This window comes from Drosophila novamexicana, unplaced genomic scaffold (assembly GCF_003285875.2).
Source record: "Drosophila novamexicana strain 15010-1031.04,08,12 unplaced genomic scaffold, DnovRS2.1 tig00004560-arrow-pilon, whole genome shotgun sequence".
Taxonomy (NCBI): Eukaryota; Metazoa; Arthropoda; class Insecta; order Diptera; family Drosophilidae; genus Drosophila; species Drosophila novamexicana.
Genome location: NW_020825054.1, coordinates 3,351,067 through 3,368,206, shown reverse-complemented (window position 1 = coordinate 3,368,206; position 17,140 = coordinate 3,351,067). Strand labels below are relative to the sequence as shown.

General features: G+C 40.3%; 17 protein-coding genes across 17 annotated transcripts; 8 read left to right on the top strand and 9 right to left on the bottom strand.

Annotated features, from left to right (window-relative positions):
- Window positions 1-558: 558 nt before the first annotated feature.
- LOC115770902 (histone H1.2) lies at window positions 559-1,317 on the top strand. The gene has a single exon (XM_030716337.1). The coding sequence runs from the start codon at window positions 565-567 to the stop codon at window positions 1,315-1,317; it is 753 nt and encodes a 250-aa protein (XP_030572197.1). The 5' UTR covers window positions 559-564.
- Window positions 1,318-1,699: 382 nt separating this feature from the next.
- Window positions 1,700-2,151, bottom strand: LOC115770899 (histone H2B). Its single transcript, XM_030716333.1, has one exon. It carries the CDS (start codon window positions 2,130-2,132, stop codon window positions 1,761-1,763), a length of 372 nt encoding a protein of 123 aa, XP_030572193.1. The 5' UTR covers window positions 2,133-2,151; the 3' UTR covers window positions 1,700-1,760.
- A 198-nt stretch (window positions 2,152-2,349) lies between these two features.
- Window positions 2,350-2,845, top strand: LOC115770895 (histone H2A). Its single transcript, XM_030716330.1, has one exon. It carries the CDS (start codon window positions 2,379-2,381, stop codon window positions 2,751-2,753), a length of 375 nt encoding a protein of 124 aa, XP_030572190.1. The 5' UTR covers window positions 2,350-2,378; the 3' UTR covers window positions 2,754-2,845.
- Window positions 2,846-3,663: 818 nt separating this feature from the next.
- LOC115770900 (histone H4) lies at window positions 3,664-3,990 on the bottom strand. Its single transcript, XM_030716334.1, has one exon. It carries the CDS (start codon window positions 3,973-3,975, stop codon window positions 3,664-3,666), a length of 312 nt encoding a protein of 103 aa, XP_030572194.1. The 5' UTR covers window positions 3,976-3,990.
- A 268-nt stretch (window positions 3,991-4,258) lies between these two features.
- On the top strand, window positions 4,259-8,176 carry LOC115770889 (histone H3-like 5). The gene is made up of 2 exons (XM_030716323.1): window positions 4,259-4,682; window positions 7,762-8,176. The coding sequence occupies exons 1-2, from the start codon at window positions 4,276-4,278 to the stop codon at window positions 8,174-8,176; spliced, it is 822 nt and encodes a 273-aa protein (XP_030572183.1). The 5' UTR covers window positions 4,259-4,275.
- LOC115770898 (histone H2B) lies at window positions 4,946-5,638 on the bottom strand. Its single transcript, XM_030716332.1, has one exon. The coding sequence runs from the start codon at window positions 5,621-5,623 to the stop codon at window positions 5,252-5,254; it is 372 nt and encodes a 123-aa protein (XP_030572192.1). The 5' UTR covers window positions 5,624-5,638; the 3' UTR covers window positions 4,946-5,251.
- Window positions 5,840-6,267, top strand: LOC115770896 (histone H2A). The gene has a single exon (XM_030716331.1). The coding sequence runs from the start codon at window positions 5,869-5,871 to the stop codon at window positions 6,241-6,243; it is 375 nt and encodes a 124-aa protein (XP_030572191.1). The 5' UTR covers window positions 5,840-5,868; the 3' UTR covers window positions 6,244-6,267.
- On the bottom strand, window positions 7,154-7,480 carry LOC115770901 (histone H4). Its single transcript, XM_030716336.1, has one exon. It carries the CDS (start codon window positions 7,463-7,465, stop codon window positions 7,154-7,156), a length of 312 nt encoding a protein of 103 aa, XP_030572196.1. The 5' UTR covers window positions 7,466-7,480.
- Window positions 8,177-8,437: 261 nt separating the features above from the next.
- On the bottom strand, window positions 8,438-9,130 carry LOC115770817 (histone H2B). The gene has a single exon (XM_030716239.1). It carries the CDS (start codon window positions 9,113-9,115, stop codon window positions 8,744-8,746), a length of 372 nt encoding a protein of 123 aa, XP_030572099.1. The 5' UTR covers window positions 9,116-9,130; the 3' UTR covers window positions 8,438-8,743.
- A 123-nt stretch (window positions 9,131-9,253) lies between these two features.
- Window positions 9,254-9,743, top strand: LOC115770811 (histone H2A). The gene has a single exon (XM_030716233.1). It carries the CDS (start codon window positions 9,361-9,363, stop codon window positions 9,733-9,735), a length of 375 nt encoding a protein of 124 aa, XP_030572093.1. The 5' UTR covers window positions 9,254-9,360; the 3' UTR covers window positions 9,736-9,743.
- Window positions 9,744-10,644: 901 nt separating this feature from the next.
- Window positions 10,645-10,971, bottom strand: LOC115770584 (histone H4). Its single transcript, XM_030715909.1, has one exon. It carries the CDS (start codon window positions 10,954-10,956, stop codon window positions 10,645-10,647), a length of 312 nt encoding a protein of 103 aa, XP_030571769.1. The 5' UTR covers window positions 10,957-10,971.
- A 268-nt stretch (window positions 10,972-11,239) lies between these two features.
- On the top strand, window positions 11,240-15,148 carry LOC115770888 (histone H3-like 5). Its single transcript, XM_030716322.1, has 2 exons — window positions 11,240-11,663; window positions 14,734-15,148. Exons 1-2 carry the CDS (start codon window positions 11,257-11,259, stop codon window positions 15,146-15,148), a joined length of 822 nt encoding a protein of 273 aa, XP_030572182.1. The 5' UTR covers window positions 11,240-11,256.
- On the bottom strand, window positions 11,926-12,621 carry LOC115770583 (histone H2B). Its single transcript, XM_030715908.1, has one exon. The coding sequence runs from the start codon at window positions 12,604-12,606 to the stop codon at window positions 12,235-12,237; it is 372 nt and encodes a 123-aa protein (XP_030571768.1). The 5' UTR covers window positions 12,607-12,621; the 3' UTR covers window positions 11,926-12,234.
- Window positions 12,745-13,317, top strand: LOC115770582 (histone H2A). The gene has a single exon (XM_030715907.1). It carries the CDS (start codon window positions 12,852-12,854, stop codon window positions 13,224-13,226), a length of 375 nt encoding a protein of 124 aa, XP_030571767.1. The 5' UTR covers window positions 12,745-12,851; the 3' UTR covers window positions 13,227-13,317.
- LOC115770585 (histone H4) lies at window positions 14,126-14,452 on the bottom strand. The gene has a single exon (XM_030715910.1). The coding sequence runs from the start codon at window positions 14,435-14,437 to the stop codon at window positions 14,126-14,128; it is 312 nt and encodes a 103-aa protein (XP_030571770.1). The 5' UTR covers window positions 14,438-14,452.
- Window positions 15,149-15,409: 261 nt separating the features above from the next.
- LOC115770818 (histone H2B) lies at window positions 15,410-16,102 on the bottom strand. The gene has a single exon (XM_030716240.1). It carries the CDS (start codon window positions 16,085-16,087, stop codon window positions 15,716-15,718), a length of 372 nt encoding a protein of 123 aa, XP_030572100.1. The 5' UTR covers window positions 16,088-16,102; the 3' UTR covers window positions 15,410-15,715.
- A 201-nt stretch (window positions 16,103-16,303) lies between these two features.
- LOC115770813 (histone H2A) lies at window positions 16,304-16,731 on the top strand. The gene has a single exon (XM_030716234.1). The coding sequence runs from the start codon at window positions 16,333-16,335 to the stop codon at window positions 16,705-16,707; it is 375 nt and encodes a 124-aa protein (XP_030572094.1). The 5' UTR covers window positions 16,304-16,332; the 3' UTR covers window positions 16,708-16,731.
- Window positions 16,732-17,140: the final 409 nt, after the last annotated feature.

Sequence of the window (17,140 nt, the reverse complement as noted above, 5' to 3'; positions counted from 1 at the left end):
ATATTAACTGTTAAAGACAAAATTAGATTTGTCTGAAGCGTTTTATATTGATTTCATTGTAAACTTGCCTGTTTTTAACAGCTAAGGGTTATGTTAAATAGATATTTAAAATAGTAGACTTAAGATATATTTAAATTAATAGTTGAATTTAATTAAAGAATTGTTGAAATATTGTATATAAATGCATAATATTTCAAGATTCGTTATATTATTATTAATAATCGTGTTTTTTGCTCGAAAACGTTTTTCGCCAAGACACAAAGTTAAACTTTGACTGGCAATTAAAAATCATAAAATCATGTTAAATACACTAAATAATTTATATTGTATTGTTTGAATATTAAACAAAACATTCCAATTCATATTCACAACGATTTCCAAGTATAAACTTTTGTAAATGACCATTTAACAAGTATGTAATGACGACGCATTGAGTAACAAACGTTCAATACCAAAAACATTCTCGTACCACCGTCCTCCTCGATTCTCACGCAAACGGGTGACCAAAAAAATATGAATTTTTTCGAAAATTAACAAGTGAACAGTGAATAAAGTGAAGTTAAGATGTCTGATTCCGCAGTTGCAACGTCCGCATCTCCTGTGATTGCCCAAGCAGCCTCAGGCGAGAAAAAGGTGGCTACTAAAAAGGCAGCAGCCGCCACACCAAAGTCAAAGAAGTCAGCAGCTCCTCCATCGCACCCACCAACTCAGCAAATGGTAGATGCATCGATTAAAAACTTAAAGGAACGTGGTGGCTCATCCCTTCTGGCAATTAAAAAATATATCGGTGCTACATACAAGTGCGATGCCCAGAAGCTAGCCCCGTTCATTAAGAAGTACCTAAAGAATGCGGTTGCGAATGGAAAGCTGATCCAAACAAAGGGCAAGGGTGCCTCTGGTTCGTTCAAACTATCTGCATCCGCTAAAAAGGATCCCAAGCCAAAGGCCTCCGCTGTCGAGAAGAAAACTAAGAAGGTAAATGCTTCGGCGGCAGCAGCAACTAAAAAGAAGAGTAGTACATCTACCACGAAGAAAGCAGCGGGTGCCGCTGATAAAAAGCCATCAAAATCGGCAGCAACCAAAAAGAGTGTTGAGAAAAAGAAGGCGGACAAAGCAAAGGCTAAGGATGCGAAGAAAACGGGAACCATTAAGGCCAAGCCTACAACAGCAAAGGCTAAATCAAGCGCAACAAAGCCAAAGACCCCAAAACCTAAGACCACAACTGCTAAACCGAAGAAAGTCGTGTCGGCTACGACCCCGAAGAAAACTGCTGTCAAGAAGCCAAAAGCGAAGACTGCATCTGCAACGAAGAAATAATTTGAAATTGCTCGTCAGCATGTGCAAATTTCTAATATTGAAATTTGTTTTTCAACAAAGCCCTTTTAAGGGCTACTAATACGATTTTCTAAGAGAAAGAATTTTTCTTTTTGTCTACATCGGCATATATGTTAAGTTAGATTGGACTTGTCAACTTATCATCATTCATCATTGTAAATATCATATAAGTTCTTTCCTCATTCATTCCACCGCACAATAGATAGAAAAAGTTCCATAAATACTAAAGATTCTCTAAAGACCGCATAGACGGAAAGTGTACTCTAATATTTAAGATAATAGAAAAGTTCTTATAACGCAACCAGAATGCATATAAGATATTTTGATTTTTAAATATTTTTAATTCCTTGAAAAGTCGATTTGTGGCCCTGAAAAGGGCCTTTTGCTTTTGTTTGCTTCCCGTACAATGTACATCTAGCTGAATTTTACTTGGAGCTGGTGTACTTTGTAACTGCTTTTGTTCCCTCACTGACAGCGTGCTTGGCCAATTCGCCGGGCAGCAAAAGACGTACTGCGGTTTGGATTTCCCGACTGGTAATAGTTGAGCGTTTGTTGTAGTGAGCCAAACGGGAGGCCTCGGCAGCAATACGCTCGAAAATGTCGTTAACAAAGCTGTTCATTATGCTCATCGCCTTTGACGAAATGCCGGTGTCAGGGTGGACCTGCTTGAGCACTTTGTAAATGTAGATAGCATAGCTTTCCTTCCTCTTGCGCTTCTTCTTCTTGTCATTCTTGGTAATGTTTTTTTGAGCCTTACCAGCCTTTTTGGCTGCCTTCCCACTTGTTTTCGGCGGCATTATTATTCACAAACGTTCACTTTAATTCACTTCACAAATGTTTGACACTTAAGGGTGTGTTGCTTAGCATTTATACTTTTTTTCGAGCGACGCTTTCATGTTTATATCACGTTCAATTCGCATCTCTAAAACTGAAGAAGTAGGTAGTTGGAAAAAGTATAAATATAATGGATATGTGGTTGGATATCAGAAACATTCGATAGTTGTGTGTAAGCAGTGAAACAGTGAAATAAGGAAAATACGAAAATGTCTGGTCGCGGTAAAGGTGGAAAAGTGAAGGGAAAGGCAAAGTCGCGTTCTAACCGCGCTGGTCTTCAGTTTCCCGTTGGTCGTATTCACCGCCTCCTTCGTAAGGGCAACTATGCTGAACGTGTTGGTGCCGGTGCTCCTGTCTACTTGGCTGCCGTTATGGAATATTTGGCCGCTGAAGTTTTGGAGTTGGCTGGCAATGCTGCACGCGACAACAAGAAAACTAGAATTATCCCTCGCCACTTGCAATTGGCCATTCGTAACGATGAGGAGTTAAACAAACTGCTTTCGGGCGTCACCATTGCCCAGGGCGGTGTTTTACCCAACATCCAAGCAGTTCTGTTGCCCAAGAAGACGGAAAAGAAGGCATAATTTGCTAGTTAACTAAACAAAAAAAAAAAAAGACAGCGTATACATTTGTAAATAGTCGAAACCAACCGTCCTTTTCAGGACGACCAAAAATATTAAAAAAGAGATTATCTTTTCATTCGATAGGGTATCCGAAATCGATTCAATAATACAAAGTACAGTCGTGCTAGTCGATAAAAATGTGTAATATTGTCTTATGGAATGCGGTTGTCTTACTTTTGTGATAGATAAAAAACAAGCACAAAATATGTAAAACAAACGAACATCGGTGAATCTTGTCGATTGCTGGAGCAGTGTCGGGAGCGGTTGATTCTTAGATGGAGAAGCGTTTGACAGCTTGACCATTGCCCTGGGCGTTGTTTTACCCAATATCCAAGCAGTTCTGTTGCCCAAGAAGGCATTATGTTAAAAAAAGGCATAATTTGCTAGTTAACGAAACTAAAAAAAAAAAAGCGTATTCTTCGTAAATAGTTGAAACCAACCGTCCTTTTCAGGACGACCAAAAATATTTAAAAAGAGATTATCTTTTCATTCAATAGGGTATCCGAAATCGATTCAATAATACAAAGTACATCTCAGCTCAAAAGTACAGTCGTGCTAGTCGCTAAAAATGTGCAAATTGTCCTATCGAATGCGGTTGTCATACGTTTGTGATGGATTAAAAACAAGCACAAAATATGTAAAACAAACGAACATCGGTGATTCTGGTCGATTAATGGAGCAGTGTCGGGAGCGGTTGATTCTGAGATGGAGAAACGTTTGACGCTTGAATACATCACATTTTAGACATTCATATGATCTGTGCTTGCTTCTTTCATTAAGGTTGAATTAAACGTTTTTGATCTCTTAATAAAACGGATTAGTGGTCCTGAAAAGGACCGATTGGTGTCAACATAAATTCTACATTTTCTTTTTAACCGCCAAAACCGTACAGGGTACGGCCTTGTCTTTTCAGCGCGTAAACAACATCCATGGCTGTGACTGTCTTCCTCTTGGCGTGCTCGGTGTATGTGACCGCATCACGGATAACATTTTCCAAGAAAACTTTTAGAACACCACGAGTTTCCTCATAAATAAGACCAGAAATACGTTTTACGCCACCACGACGAGCTAAACGGCGGATAGCTGGTTTCGTGATGCCCTGAATATTATCACGCAACACTTTGCGATGACGTTTGGCGCCGCCTTTACCCAAGCCTTTGCCACCTTTACCACGACCAGTCATTTTTCACTTTATATTTTTATTCTACTTTACACCACGAATGTCACAAAGATACTAATGCTAGCTCTTCAGCCAGCGCTTATATTTATACCAAAAATATCCAAAACTCGAGCGAGTAAAAAAATATTTCCATCTCGCTCACACACTACCCTCGTAACATATTCGGCAAAGCGACGAACAGCAAATATCTTTCGTTCTCTTTCTAACTTATCACGTATTTTCTATATAAGCGATACACAAACGAGACACATGCTCAGTGTGTTTTTAACAGTGACTGTGTAAAGTTAGAATTGTGAAAGAAAGATGGCTCGTACTAAGCAAACTGCTCGTAAATCAACTGGAGGAAAGGCTCCTCGGAAACAGTTAGCTACTAAGGCAGCACGTAAAAGTGCTCCAGCAACTGGTGGTGTGAAGAAACCTCATCGCTATAGGCCAGGCACTGTTGCCCTGCGTGAAATTCGTCGCTACCAGAAGAGCACGGAACTGCTTATTCGCAAGTTGCCGTTCCAGCGTTTAGTACGCGAAATTGCTCAGGACTTCAAGACCGACTTACGTTTCCAGAGCTCGGCTGTGATGGCTTTGCAGGAAGCTAGCGAAGCCTATCTAGTTGGCCTATTCGAAGATACAAATTTGTGTGCTATCCACGCTAAGCGTGTCACCATCATGCCCAAGGACATTCAACTGGCCAGACGTATTCGTGGGGAGCGCGCTTAAGTTATACCTCATCCTTAAAACATAAATATCAAACAAATCGGTCCTTTTCAGGACCACAAAATATTCTAAACAAGGAGATTGATATTTTCCAATATACAACTTGAAATATGTACATCATACCAAAAAAGACAACAACACATTGTGACAGAAATAATCTAAAAAAAAAACGATTTTCTGTCACCGAATTTTATTTGCAATATCATGCTCGAAAAACTACGCGTTTGCCTATTGAAACATTTTTCAGCTAGAATTCCAGAAGAGAGCTGATGGATTATTTGCAAAAGATATTACTAGTCGGAAGATTTTTATTCGGGTAGTTTGGAATACTGATCCTTTGCTGTAGCCAACGGATAATAAGTTATCTTTTTTATTTCGAAAACAGAGTGCTTGTATTCTAAAATAACGAGTCCAAACTTTCGTCGATTACAATTGTTAATTTTCTGAAAGATATATCTATATTCTGATATTTAAAAATATTTTAAATTCCTTGAAAAGGCGATTTGTGGCCCTGAAAAGGGCCTTTTGCTTTTGTTTGCTTCCCGTACAATGTACATCTAGCTGAATTTTACTTGGAGCTGGTGTACTTTGTAACTGCTTTTGTTCCCTCACTGACAGCGTGCTTGGCCAATTCGCCGGGCAGCAAAAGACGTACTGCGGTTTGGATTTCCCGACTGGTAATAGTTGAGCGTTTGTTGTAGTGAGCCAAACGGGAGGCCTCGGCAGCAATACGCTCGAAAATGTCGTTAACAAAGCTGTTCATTATGCTCATCGCCTTTGACGAAATGCCGGTGTCAGGGTGGACCTGCTTGAGCACTTTGTAAATGTAGATAGCATAGCTTTCCTTCCTCTTGCGCTTCTTCTTCTTGTCATTCTTGGTAATGTTTTTTTGAGCCTTACCAGCCTTTTTGGCTGCCTTCCCACTTGTTTTCGGCGGCATTATTATTCACAAACGTTCACTTTAATTCACTTCATAAATGTTTGACACTTGGGGTGTGTTGCTTAGCATTTATACTTTTTTTCGAGCGACGCTTTCATGTTTATATCACGTTCAATTCGCATCTCTAAAACTGAAGAAGTAGGTAGTTGGAAAAAGTATAAATATAATGGATATGTGGTTGGATGTCAGAAACATTCGATAGTTGTTTGTAAGCAGTGAAACAGTGAAATAAGGAAAATACGAAAATGTCTGGTCGCGGTAAAGGTGGAAAAGTGAAGGGAAAGGCAAAGTCGCGTTCTAACCGCGCTGGTCTTCAGTTTCCCGTTGGTCGTATTCACCGCCTCCTTCGTAAGGGCAACTATGCTGAACGTGTTGGTGCCGGTGCTCCTGTCTACTTGGCTGCCGTTATGGAATATTTGGCCGCTGAAGTTTTGGAGTTGGCTGGCAATGCTGCACGCGACAACAAGAAAACTAGAATTATCCCTCGCCACTTGCAATTGGCCATTCGTAACGATGAGGAGTTAAACAAACTGCTTTCGGGCGTCACCATTGCCCAGGGCGGTGTTTTACCCAACATCCAAGCAGTTCTGTTGCCCAAGAAGACGGAAAAGAAGGCATAATTTGCTAGTTAACTAAACAAAAAAAAAAAAGACAGCGTATACATTTGTAAATAGTCGAAACCAACCGTCCTTTTCAGGACGACCAAAAATATTAAAAAAGAGATTATCTTTTCATTCGATAGGGTATCCGAAATCGATTCAATAATACAAAGTACAGTCGTGCTAGTCGATAAAAATGTGTAATATTGTCTTATGGAATGCGGTTGTCTTACTTTTGTGATAGATAAAAAACAAGCACAAAATATGTAAAACAAACGAACATCGGTGAATCTTGTCGATTGCTGGAGCAGTGTCGGGAGCGGTTGATTCTTAGATGGAGAAGCGTTTGACAGCTTGACCATTGCCCTGGGCGTTGTTTTACCCAACATCCAAGCAGTTCTGTTGCCCAAGAAGGCATTATGTTAAAAAAAGGCATAATTTGCTAGTTAACGAAACTAAAAAAAAAAAAAGCGTATTCTTCGTAAATAGTTGAAACCAACCGTCCTTTTCAGGACGACCAAAAATATTTAAAAAGAGATTATCTTTTCATTCAATAGGGTATCCGAAATCGATTCAATAATACAAAGTACATCTCAGCTCAAAAGTACAGTCGTGCTAGTCGCTAAAAATGTGCAAATTGTCCTATCGAATGCGGTTGTCATACGTTTGTGATGGATTAAAAACAAGCACAAAATATGTAAAACAAACGAACATCGGTGATTCTGGTCGATTAATGGAGCAGTGTCGGGAGCGGTTGATTCTGAGATGGAGAAACGTTTGACGCTTGAATACATCACATTTTAGACATTCATATGATCTGTGCTTGCTTCTTTCATTAAGGTTGAATTAAACGTTTTTGATCTCTTAATAAAACGGATTAGTGGTCCTGAAAAGGACCGATTGGTGTCAACATAAATTCTACATTTTCTTTTTAACCGCCAAAACCGTACAGGGTACGGCCTTGTCTTTTCAGCGCGTAAACAACATCCATGGCTGTGACTGTCTTCCTCTTGGCGTGCTCGGTGTATGTGACCGCATCACGGATAACATTTTCCAAGAAAACTTTTAGAACACCACGAGTTTCCTCATAAATAAGACCAGAAATACGTTTTACGCCACCACGACGAGCTAAACGGCGGATAGCTGGTTTCGTGATGCCCTGAATATTATCACGCAACACTTTGCGATGACGTTTGGCGCCGCCTTTACCCAAGCCTTTGCCACCTTTACCACGACCAGTCATTTTTCACTTTATATTTTTATTCTACTTTACACCACGAATGTCACAAAGATACTAATGCTAGCTCTTCAGCCAGCGCTTATATTTATACCAAAAATATCCAAAACTCGAGCGAGTAAAAAAATATTTCCATCTCGCTCACACACTACCCTCGTAACATATTCGGCAAAGCGACGAACAGCAAATATCTTTCGTTCTCTTTCTAACTTATCACGTATTTTCTATATAAGCGATACACAAACGAGACACATGCTCAGTGTGTTTTTAACAGTGACTGTGTAAAGTTAGAATTGTGAAAGAAAGATGGCTCGTACTAAGCAAACTGCTCGTAAATCAACTGGAGGAAAGGCTCCTCGGAAACAGTTAGCTACTAAGGCAGCACGTAAAAGTGCTCCAGCAACTGGTGGTGTGAAGAAACCTCATCGCTATAGGCCAGGCACTGTTGCCCTGCGTGAAATTCGTCGCTACCAGAAGAGCACGGAACTGCTTATTCGCAAGTTGCCGTTCCAGCGTTTAGTACGCGAAATTGCTCAGGACTTCAAGACCGACTTACGTTTCCAGAGCTCGGCTGTGATGGCTTTGCAGGAAGCTAGCGAAGCCTATCTAGTTGGCCTATTCGAAGATACAAATTTGTGTGCTATCCACGCTAAGCGTGTCACCATCATGCCCAAGGACATTCAACTGGCCAGACGTATTCGTGGGGAGCGCGCTTAAGTTATACCTCATCCTTAAAACATAAATATCAAACAAATCGGTCCTTTTCAGGACCACAAAATATTCTAAACAAGGAGATTGATATTTTCCAATATACAACTTGAAATATGTACATCATACCAAAAAAGACAACAACACATTGTGACAGAAATAATCTAAAAAAAAAAAACGATTTTCTGTCACCGAATTTTATTTGCAATATCATGCTCGAAAAACTACGCGTTTGCCTATTGAAACATTTTTCAGCTAGAATTCCAGAAGAGAGCTGATGGATTATTTGCAAAAGATATTACTAGTCGGAAGATTTTTATTCGGGTAGTTTGGAATACTGATCCTTTGCTGTAGCCAACGGATAATAAGTTATCTTTTTTATTTCGAAAACAGAGTGCTTGTATTCTAAAATAACGAGTCCAAACTTTCGTCGATTACAATTGTTAATTTTCTGAAAGATATATCTATATTCTGATATTTAAAAATATTTTAAATTCCTTGAAAAGGCGATTTGTGGCCCTGAAAAGGGCCTTTTGCTTTTGTTTGCTTCCCGTACAATGTACATCTAGCTGAATTTTACTTGGAGCTGGTGTACTTTGTAACTGCTTTTGTTCCCTCACTGACAGCGTGCTTGGCCAATTCGCCGGGCAGCAAAAGACGTACTGCGGTTTGGATTTCCCGACTGGTAATAGTTGAGCGTTTGTTGTAGTGAGCCAAACGGGAGGCCTCGGCAGCAATACGCTCGAAAATGTCGTTAACAAAGCTGTTCATTATGCTCATCGCCTTTGACGAAATGCCGGTGTCAGGGTGGACCTGCTTGAGCACTTTGTAAATGTAGATAGCATAGCTTTCCTTCCTCTTGCGCTTCTTCTTCTTGTCATTCTTGGTAATGTTTTTTTGAGCCTTACCAGCCTTTTTGGCTGCCTTCCCACTTGTTTTCGGCGGCATTATTATTCACAAACGTTCACTTTAATTCACTTCACAAATGTTTGACACTTGGGGTGTGTTGCTTCGCATTTATACTTTTTTTCGAGCGACGCTTTCATGTTTATATCACGTTCAACTCGCATCTCTAAAACTGAAGAAGTAGGTAGTTGGAAAAAGTATAAACATAATGGATATGTGGTTGGATGTCAGAAACATTCGATAGTTGTGTGTAAGCAGTGAAACAGTGAAATAAGGAAAATACGAAAATGTCTGGTCGCGGTAAAGGTGGAAAAGTGAAGGGAAAGGCAAAGTCGCGTTCTAACCGCGCTGGTCTTCAGTTTCCCGTTGGTCGTATTCACCGCCTCCTTCGTAAGGGCAACTATGCTGAACGTGTTGGTGCCGGTGCTCCTGTCTACTTGGCTGCCGTTATGGAATATTTGGCCGCTGAAGTTTTGGAGTTGGCTGGCAATGCTGCACGCGACAACAAGAAAACTAGAATTATCCCTCGCCACTTGCAATTGGCCATTCGTAACGATGAGGAGTTAAACAAACTGCTTTCGGGCGTCACCATTGCCCAGGGCGGTGTTTTACCCAACATCCAAGCAGTTCTGTTGCCCAAGAAGACGGAAAAGAAGGCATAATTTGCTAGTTAACTAAACAAAAAAAAAAAAGACAGCGTATACATTTGTAAATATTCGAAACCAACCGTCCTTTTCAGGACGACCAAAAATATTAAAAAAGAGATTATCTTTTCATTCGATAGGGTATCCGAAATCGATTCAATAATACAAAGTACAGTCGTGCTAGTCGATAAAAATGTGTAATATTGTCTTATGGAATGCGGTTGTCTTACTTTTGTGATAGATAAAAAACAAGCACAAAATATGTAAAACAAACGAACATCGGTGAATCTTGTCGATTGCTGGAGCAGTGTCGGGAGCGGTTGATTCTTAGATGGAGAAGCGTTTGACAGCTTGACCATTGCCCTGGGCGTTGTTTTACCCAACATCCAAGCAGTTCTGTTGCCCAAGAAGGCATTATGTTAAAAAAAGGCATAATTTGCTAGTTAACGAAACTAAAAAAAAAAAAGCGTATTCTTCGTAAATAGTTGAAACCAACCGTCCTTTTCAGGACGACCAAAAATATTTAAAAAGAGATTATCTTTTCATTCAATAGGGTATCCGAAATCGATTCAATAATACAAAGTACATCTCAGCTCAAAAGTACAGTCGTGCTAGTCGCTAAAAATGTGCAAATTGTCCTATCGAATGCGGTTGTCATACGTTTGTGATGGATTAAAAACAAGCACAAAATATGTAAAACAAACGAACATCGGTGATTCTGGTCGATTAATGGAGCAGTGTCGGGAGCGGTTGATTCTGAGATGGAGAAACGTTTGACGCTTGAATACATCACATTTTAGACATTCATATGATCTGTGCTTGCTTCTTTCATTAAGGTTGAATTAAACGTTTTTGATCTCTTAATAAAACGGATTAGTGGTCCTGAAAAGGACCGATTGGTGTCAACATAAATTCTACATTTTCTTTTTAACCGCCAAAACCGTACAGGGTACGGCCTTGTCTTTTCAGCGCGTAAACAACATCCATGGCTGTGACTGTCTTCCTCTTGGCGTGCTCGGTGTATGTGACCGCATCACGGATAACATTTTCCAAGAAAACTTTTAGAACACCACGAGTTTCCTCATAAATAAGACCAGAAATACGTTTTACGCCACCACGACGAGCTAAACGGCGGATAGCTGGTTTCGTGATGCCCTGAATATTATCACGCAACACTTTGCGATGACGTTTGGCGCCGCCTTTACCCAAGCCTTTGCCACCTTTACCACGACCAGTCATTTTTCACTTTATATTTTTATTCTACTTTACACCACGAATGTCACAAAGATACTAATGCTAGCTCTTCAGCCAGCGCTTATATTTATACCAAAAATATCCAAAACTCGAGCGAGTAAAAAAATATTTCCATCTCGCTCACACACTACCCTCGTAACATATTCGGCAAAGCGACGAACAGCAAATATCTTTCGTTCTCTTTCTAACTTATCACGTATTTTCTATATAAGCGATACACAAACGAGACACATGCTCAGTGTGTTTTTAACAGTGACTGTGTAAAGTTAGAATTGTGAAAGAAAGATGGCTCGTACTAAGCAAACTGCTCGTAAATCAACTGGAGGAAAGGCTCCTCGGAAACAGTTAGCTACTAAGGCAGCACGTAAAAGTGCTCCAGCAACTGGTGGTGTGAAGAAACCTCATCGCTATAGGCCAGGCACTGTTGCCCTGCGTGAAATTCGTCGCTACCAGAAGAGCACGGAACTGCTTATTCGCAAGTTGCCGTTCCAGCGTTTAGTACGCGAAATTGCTCAGGACTTCAAGACCGACTTACGTTTCCAGAGCTCGGCTGTGATGGCTTTGCAGGAAGCTAGCGAAGCCTATCTAGTTGGCCTATTCGAAGATACAAATTTGTGTGCTATCCACGCTAAGCGTGTCACCATCATGCCCAAGGACATTCAACTGGCCAGACGTATTCGTGGGGAGCGCGCTTAAGTTATACCTCATCCTTAAAACATAAATATCAAACAAATCGGTCCTTTTCAGGACCACAAAATATTCTAAACAAGGAGATTGATATTTTCCAATATACAACTTGAAATATGTACATCATACCAAAAAAGACAACAACACATTGTGACAGAAATAATCTAAAAAAAAAAAACGATTTTCTGTCACCGAATTTTATTTGCAATATCATGCTCGAAAAACTACGCGTTTGCCTATTGAAACATTTTTCAGCTAGAATTCCAGAAGAGAGCTGATGGATTATTTGCAAAAGATATTACTAGTCGGAAGATTTTTATTCGGGTAGTTTGGAATACTGATCCTTTGCTGTAGCCAACGGATAATAAGTTATCTTTTTTATTTCGAAAACAGAGTGCTTGTATTCTAAAATAACGAGTCCAAACTTTCGTCGATTACAATTGTTAATTTTCTGAAAGATATATCTATATTCTGATATTTAAAAATATTTTAAATTCCTTGAAAAGGCGATTTGTGGCCCTGAAAAGGGCCTTTTGCTTTTGTTTGCTTCCCGTACAATGTACATCTAGCTAAATTTTACTTGGAGCTGGTGTACTTTGTAACTGCTTTTGTTCCCTCACTGACAGCGTGCTTGGCCAATTCGCCGGGCAGCAAAAGACGTACTGCGGTTTGGATTTCCCGACTGGTAATAGTTGAGCGTTTGTTGTAGTGAGCCAAACGGGAGGCCTCGGCAGCAATACGCTCGAAAATGTCGTTAACAAAGCTGTTCATTATGCTCATCGCCTTTGACGAAATGCCGGTGTCAGGGTGGACCTGCTTGAGCACTTTGTAAATGTAGATAGCATAGCTTTCCTTCCTCTTGCGCTTCTTCTTCTTGTCATTCTTGGTAATGTTTTTTTGAGCCTTACCAGCCTTTTTGGCTGCCTTCCCACTTGTTTTCGGCGGCATTATTATTCACAAACGTTCACTTTAATTCACTTCACAAATGTTTGACACTTGGGGTGTGTTGCTTCGCATTTATACTTTTTTTCGAGCGACGCTTTCATGTTTATATCACGTTCAACTCGCATCTCTAAAACTGAAGAAGTAGGTAGTTGGAAAAAGTATAAACATAATGGATATGTGGTTGGATGTCAGAAACATTCGATAGTTGTGTGTAAGCAGTGAAACAGTGAAATAAGGAAAATACGAAAATGTCTGGTCGCGGTAAAGGTGGAAAAGTGAAGGGAAAGGCAAAGTCGCGTTCTAACCGCGCTGGTCTTCAGTTTCCCGTTGGTCGTATTCACCGCCTCCTTCGTAAGGGCAACTATGCTGAACGTGTTGGTGCCGGTGCTCCTGTCTACTTGGCTGCCGTTATGGAATATTTGGCCGCTGAAGTTTTGGAGTTGGCTGGCAATGCTGCACGCGACAACAAGAAAACTAGAATTATCCCTCGCCACTTGCAATTGGCCATTCGTAACGATGAGGAGTTAAACAAACTGCTTTCGGGCGTCACCATTGCCCAGGGCGGTGTTTTACCCAACATCCAAGCAGTTCTGTTGCCCAAGAAGACGGAAAAGAAGGCATAATTTGCTAGTTAACTAAACAAAAAAAAAAAAAGACAGCGTATACATTTGTAAATAGTCGAAACCAACCGTCCTTTTCAGGACGACCAAAAATATTAAAAAAGAGATTATCTTTTCATTCGATAGGGTATCCGAAATCGATTCAATAATACAAAGTACAGTCGTGCTAGTCGATAAAAATGTGTAATATTGTCTTATGGAATGCGGTTGTCTTACTTTTGTGATAGATAAAAAACAAGCACAAAATATGTAAAACAAACGAACATCGGTGAGTCCTTGCGATTGCTGGAGCAGTGTCGGGAGCGATTGATGGAGAAACGTTTGTCAGCTTGACCATTGCCGGGTGCGTTGTTTTACCCAACATCCAAGCAGTTCTGTTGCCCAAGAAGGCATTATGTTAAAAAAAGGCATAATTTGCTAGTTAACGAAACTAAAAAAAAAAGCGTATTCTTCGTAAATAGTTGAAACAACCGTCCTTTTCAGGACGACCAAAAATATTTAAAAAGAGATTATCTTTTCATTCAATAGGGTATCCGAAATCGATTCAATAATACAAAGTACATCTCAGCTCAAAAGTACAGTCGTGCTAGTCGCTAAAAATGTGCAAATTGTCCTATCGAATGCGGTTGTCATACGTTTGTGATGGATTAAAAACAAGCACAAAATATGTAAAACAAACGAACATCGGTGATTCTGGTCGATTAATGGAGCAGTGTCGGGAGCGGTTGATTCTGAGATGGAGAAACGTTTGACGCTTGAATACATCACATTTTAGACATTCATATGATCTGTGCTTGCTTCTTTCATTAAGGTTGAATTAAACGTTTTTGATCTCTTAATAAAACGGATTGGTGGTCCTGAAAAGGACCGATTGGTGTCAACATAAATTCTACATTTTCTTTTTAACCGCCAAAACCGTACAGGGTACGGCCTTGTCTTTTCAGCGCGTAAACAACATCCATGGCTGTGACTGTCTTCCTCTTGGCGTGCTCGGTGTATGTGACCGCATCACGGATAACATTTTCCAAGAAAACTTTTAGAACACCACGAGTTTCCTCATAAATAAGACCAGAAATACGTTTTACGCCACCACGACGAGCTAAACGGCGGATAGCTGGTTTCGTGATGCCCTGAATATTATCACGCAACACTTTGCGATGACGTTTGGCGCCGCCTTTACCCAAGCCTTTGCCACCTTTACCACGACCAGTCATTTTTCACTTTATATTTTTATTCTACTTTACACCACGAATGTCACAAAGATACTAATGCTAGCTCTTCAGCCAGCGCTTATATTTATACCAAAAATATCCAAAACTCGAGCGAGTAAAAAAATATTTCCATCTCGCTCACACACTACCCTCGTAACATATTCGGCAAAGCGACGAACAGCAAATATCTTTCGTTCTCTTTCTAACTTATCACGTATTTTCTATATAAGCGATACACAAACGAGACACATGCTCAGTGTGTTTTTAACAGTGACTGTGTAAAGTTAGAATTGTGAAAGAAAGATGGCTCGTACTAAGCAAACTGCTCGTAAATCAACTGGAGGAAAGGCTCCTCGGAAACAGTTAGCTACTAAGGCAGCACGTAAAAGTGCTCCAGCAACTGGTGGTGTGAAGAAACCTCATCGCTATAGGCCAGGCACTGTTGCCCTGCGTGAAATTCGTCGCTACCAGAAGAGCACGGAACTGCTTATTCGCAAGTTGCCGTTCCAGCGTTTAGTACGCGAAATTGCTCAGGACTTCAAGACCGACTTACGTTTCCAGAGCTCGGCTGTGATGGCTTTGCAGGAAGCTAGCGAAGCCTATCTAGTTGGCCTATTCGAAGATACAAATTTGTGTGCTATCCACGCTAAGCGTGTCACCATCATGCCCAAGGACATTCAACTGGCCAGACGTATTCGTGGGGAGCGCGCTTAAGTTATACCTCATCCTTAAAACATAAATATCAAACAAATCGGTCCTTTTCAGGACCACAAAATATTCTAAACAAGGAGATTGATATTTTCCAATATACAACTTGAAATATGTACATCATACCAAAAAAGACAACAACACATTGTGACAGAAATAATCTAAAAAAAAAAAACGATTTTCTGTCACCGAATTTTATTTGCAATATCATGCTCGAAAAACTACGCGTTTGCCTATTGAAACATTTTTCAGCTAGAATTCCAGAAGAGAGCTGATGGATTATTTGCAAAAGATATTACTAGTCGGAAGATTTTTATTCGGGTAGTTTGGAATACTGATCCTTTGCTGTAGCCAACGGATAATAAGTTATCTTTTTTATTTCGAAAACAGAGTGCTTGTATTCTAAAATAACGAGTCCAAACTTTCGTCGATTACAATTGTTAATTTTCTGAAAGATATATCTATATTCTGATATTTAAAAATATTTTAAATTCCTTGAAAAGGCGATTTGTGGCCCTGAAAAGGGCCTTTTGCTTTTGTTTGCTTCCCGTACAATGTACATCTAGCTGAATTTTACTTGGAGCTGGTGTACTTTGTAACTGCTTTTGTTCCCTCACTGACAGCGTGCTTGGCCAATTCGCCGGGCAGCAAAAGACGTACTGCGGTTTGGATTTCCCGACTGGTAATAGTTGAGCGTTTGTTGTAGTGAGCCAAACGGGAGGCCTCGGCAGCAATACGCTCGAAAATGTCGTTAACAAAGCTGTTCATTATGCTCATCGCCTTTGACGAAATGCCGGTGTCAGGGTGGACCTGCTTGAGCACTTTGTAAATGTAGATAGCATAGCTTTCCTTCCTCTTGCGCTTCTTCTTCTTGTCATTCTTGGTAATGTTTTTTTGAGCCTTACCAGCCTTTTTGGCTGCCTTCCCACTTGTTTTCGGCGGCATTATTATTCACAAACGTTCACTTTAATTCACTTCACAAATGTTTGACACTTGGGGTGTGTTGCTTAGCATTTATACTTTTTTTCGAGCGACGCTTTCATGTTTATATCACGTTCAATTCGCATCTCTAAAACTGAAGAAGTAGGTAGTTGGAAAAAGTATAAATATAATGGATATGTGGTTGGATGTCAGAAACATTCGATAGTTGTTTGTAAGCAGTGAAACAGTGAAATAAGGAAAATACGAAAATGTCTGGTCGCGGTAAAGGTGGAAAAGTGAAGGGAAAGGCAAAGTCGCGTTCTAACCGCGCTGGTCTTCAGTTTCCCGTTGGTCGTATTCACCGCCTCCTTCGTAAGGGCAACTATGCTGAACGTGTTGGTGCCGGTGCTCCTGTCTACTTGGCTGCCGTTATGGAATATTTGGCCGCTGAAGTTTTGGAGTTGGCTGGCAATGCTGCACGCGACAACAAGAAAACTAGAATTATCCCTCGCCACTTGCAATTGGCCATTCGTAACGATGAGGAGTTAAACAAACTGCTTTCGGGCGTCACCATTGCCCAGGGCGGTGTTTTACCCAACATCCAAGCAGTTCTGTTGCCCAAGAAGACGGAAAAGAAGGCATAATTTGCTAGTTAACTAAACAAAAAAAAAAAAGACAGCGTATACATTTGTAAATAGTCGAAACCAACCGTCCTTTTCAGGACGACCAAAAATATTAAAAAAGAGATTATCTTTTCATTCGATAGGGTATCCGAAATCGATTCAATAATACAAAGTACAGTCGTGCTAGTCGATAAAAATGTGTAATATTGTCTTATGGAATGCGGTTGTCTTACTTTTGTGATAGATAAAAAACAAGCACAAAATATGTAAAACAAACGAACATCGGTGAATCTTGTCGATTGCTGGAGCAGTGTCGGGAGCGGTTGATTCTTAGATGGAGAAGCGTTTGACAGCTTGACCATTGCCCTGGGCGTTGTTTTACCCAACATCCAAGCAGTTCTGTTGCCCAAGAAGGCATTATGTTAAAAAAAGGCATAATTTGCTAGTTAACGAA

Excerpts from the sequence above, each read along its gene's own strand:
- LOC115770902 (XM_030716337.1), top strand. The coding sequence starts at position 565 with ATGTCTGATTCCGCAGTTGCAACGTCCGCATCTCCTGTGATTGCCCAA.
- LOC115770899 (XM_030716333.1), bottom strand. The coding sequence starts at position 2,132 with ATGCCGCCGAAAACAAGTGGGAAGGCAGCCAAAAAGGCTGGTAAGGCT.
- LOC115770895 (XM_030716330.1), top strand. The coding sequence starts at position 2,379 with ATGTCTGGTCGCGGTAAAGGTGGAAAAGTGAAGGGAAAGGCAAAGTCG.
- LOC115770900 (XM_030716334.1), bottom strand. The coding sequence starts at position 3,975 with ATGACTGGTCGTGGTAAAGGTGGCAAAGGCTTGGGTAAAGGCGGCGCC.
- LOC115770889 (XM_030716323.1), top strand. The coding sequence starts at position 4,276 with ATGGCTCGTACTAAGCAAACTGCTCGTAAATCAACTGGAGGAAAGGCT. Across the intron at positions 4,683-7,761 it reads CGTATTCGTGGGGAGCGCGC|AAAGATGGCTCGTACTAAGC; the intron begins TTAAGTTATACC and ends GAATTGTGAAAG.
- LOC115770898 (XM_030716332.1), bottom strand. The coding sequence starts at position 5,623 with ATGCCGCCGAAAACAAGTGGGAAGGCAGCCAAAAAGGCTGGTAAGGCT.
- LOC115770896 (XM_030716331.1), top strand. The coding sequence starts at position 5,869 with ATGTCTGGTCGCGGTAAAGGTGGAAAAGTGAAGGGAAAGGCAAAGTCG.
- LOC115770901 (XM_030716336.1), bottom strand. The coding sequence starts at position 7,465 with ATGACTGGTCGTGGTAAAGGTGGCAAAGGCTTGGGTAAAGGCGGCGCC.
- LOC115770817 (XM_030716239.1), bottom strand. The coding sequence starts at position 9,115 with ATGCCGCCGAAAACAAGTGGGAAGGCAGCCAAAAAGGCTGGTAAGGCT.
- LOC115770811 (XM_030716233.1), top strand. The coding sequence starts at position 9,361 with ATGTCTGGTCGCGGTAAAGGTGGAAAAGTGAAGGGAAAGGCAAAGTCG.
- LOC115770584 (XM_030715909.1), bottom strand. The coding sequence starts at position 10,956 with ATGACTGGTCGTGGTAAAGGTGGCAAAGGCTTGGGTAAAGGCGGCGCC.
- LOC115770888 (XM_030716322.1), top strand. The coding sequence starts at position 11,257 with ATGGCTCGTACTAAGCAAACTGCTCGTAAATCAACTGGAGGAAAGGCT. Across the intron at positions 11,664-14,733 it reads CGTATTCGTGGGGAGCGCGC|AAAGATGGCTCGTACTAAGC; the intron begins TTAAGTTATACC and ends GAATTGTGAAAG.
- LOC115770583 (XM_030715908.1), bottom strand. The coding sequence starts at position 12,606 with ATGCCGCCGAAAACAAGTGGGAAGGCAGCCAAAAAGGCTGGTAAGGCT.
- LOC115770582 (XM_030715907.1), top strand. The coding sequence starts at position 12,852 with ATGTCTGGTCGCGGTAAAGGTGGAAAAGTGAAGGGAAAGGCAAAGTCG.
- LOC115770585 (XM_030715910.1), bottom strand. The coding sequence starts at position 14,437 with ATGACTGGTCGTGGTAAAGGTGGCAAAGGCTTGGGTAAAGGCGGCGCC.
- LOC115770818 (XM_030716240.1), bottom strand. The coding sequence starts at position 16,087 with ATGCCGCCGAAAACAAGTGGGAAGGCAGCCAAAAAGGCTGGTAAGGCT.
- LOC115770813 (XM_030716234.1), top strand. The coding sequence starts at position 16,333 with ATGTCTGGTCGCGGTAAAGGTGGAAAAGTGAAGGGAAAGGCAAAGTCG.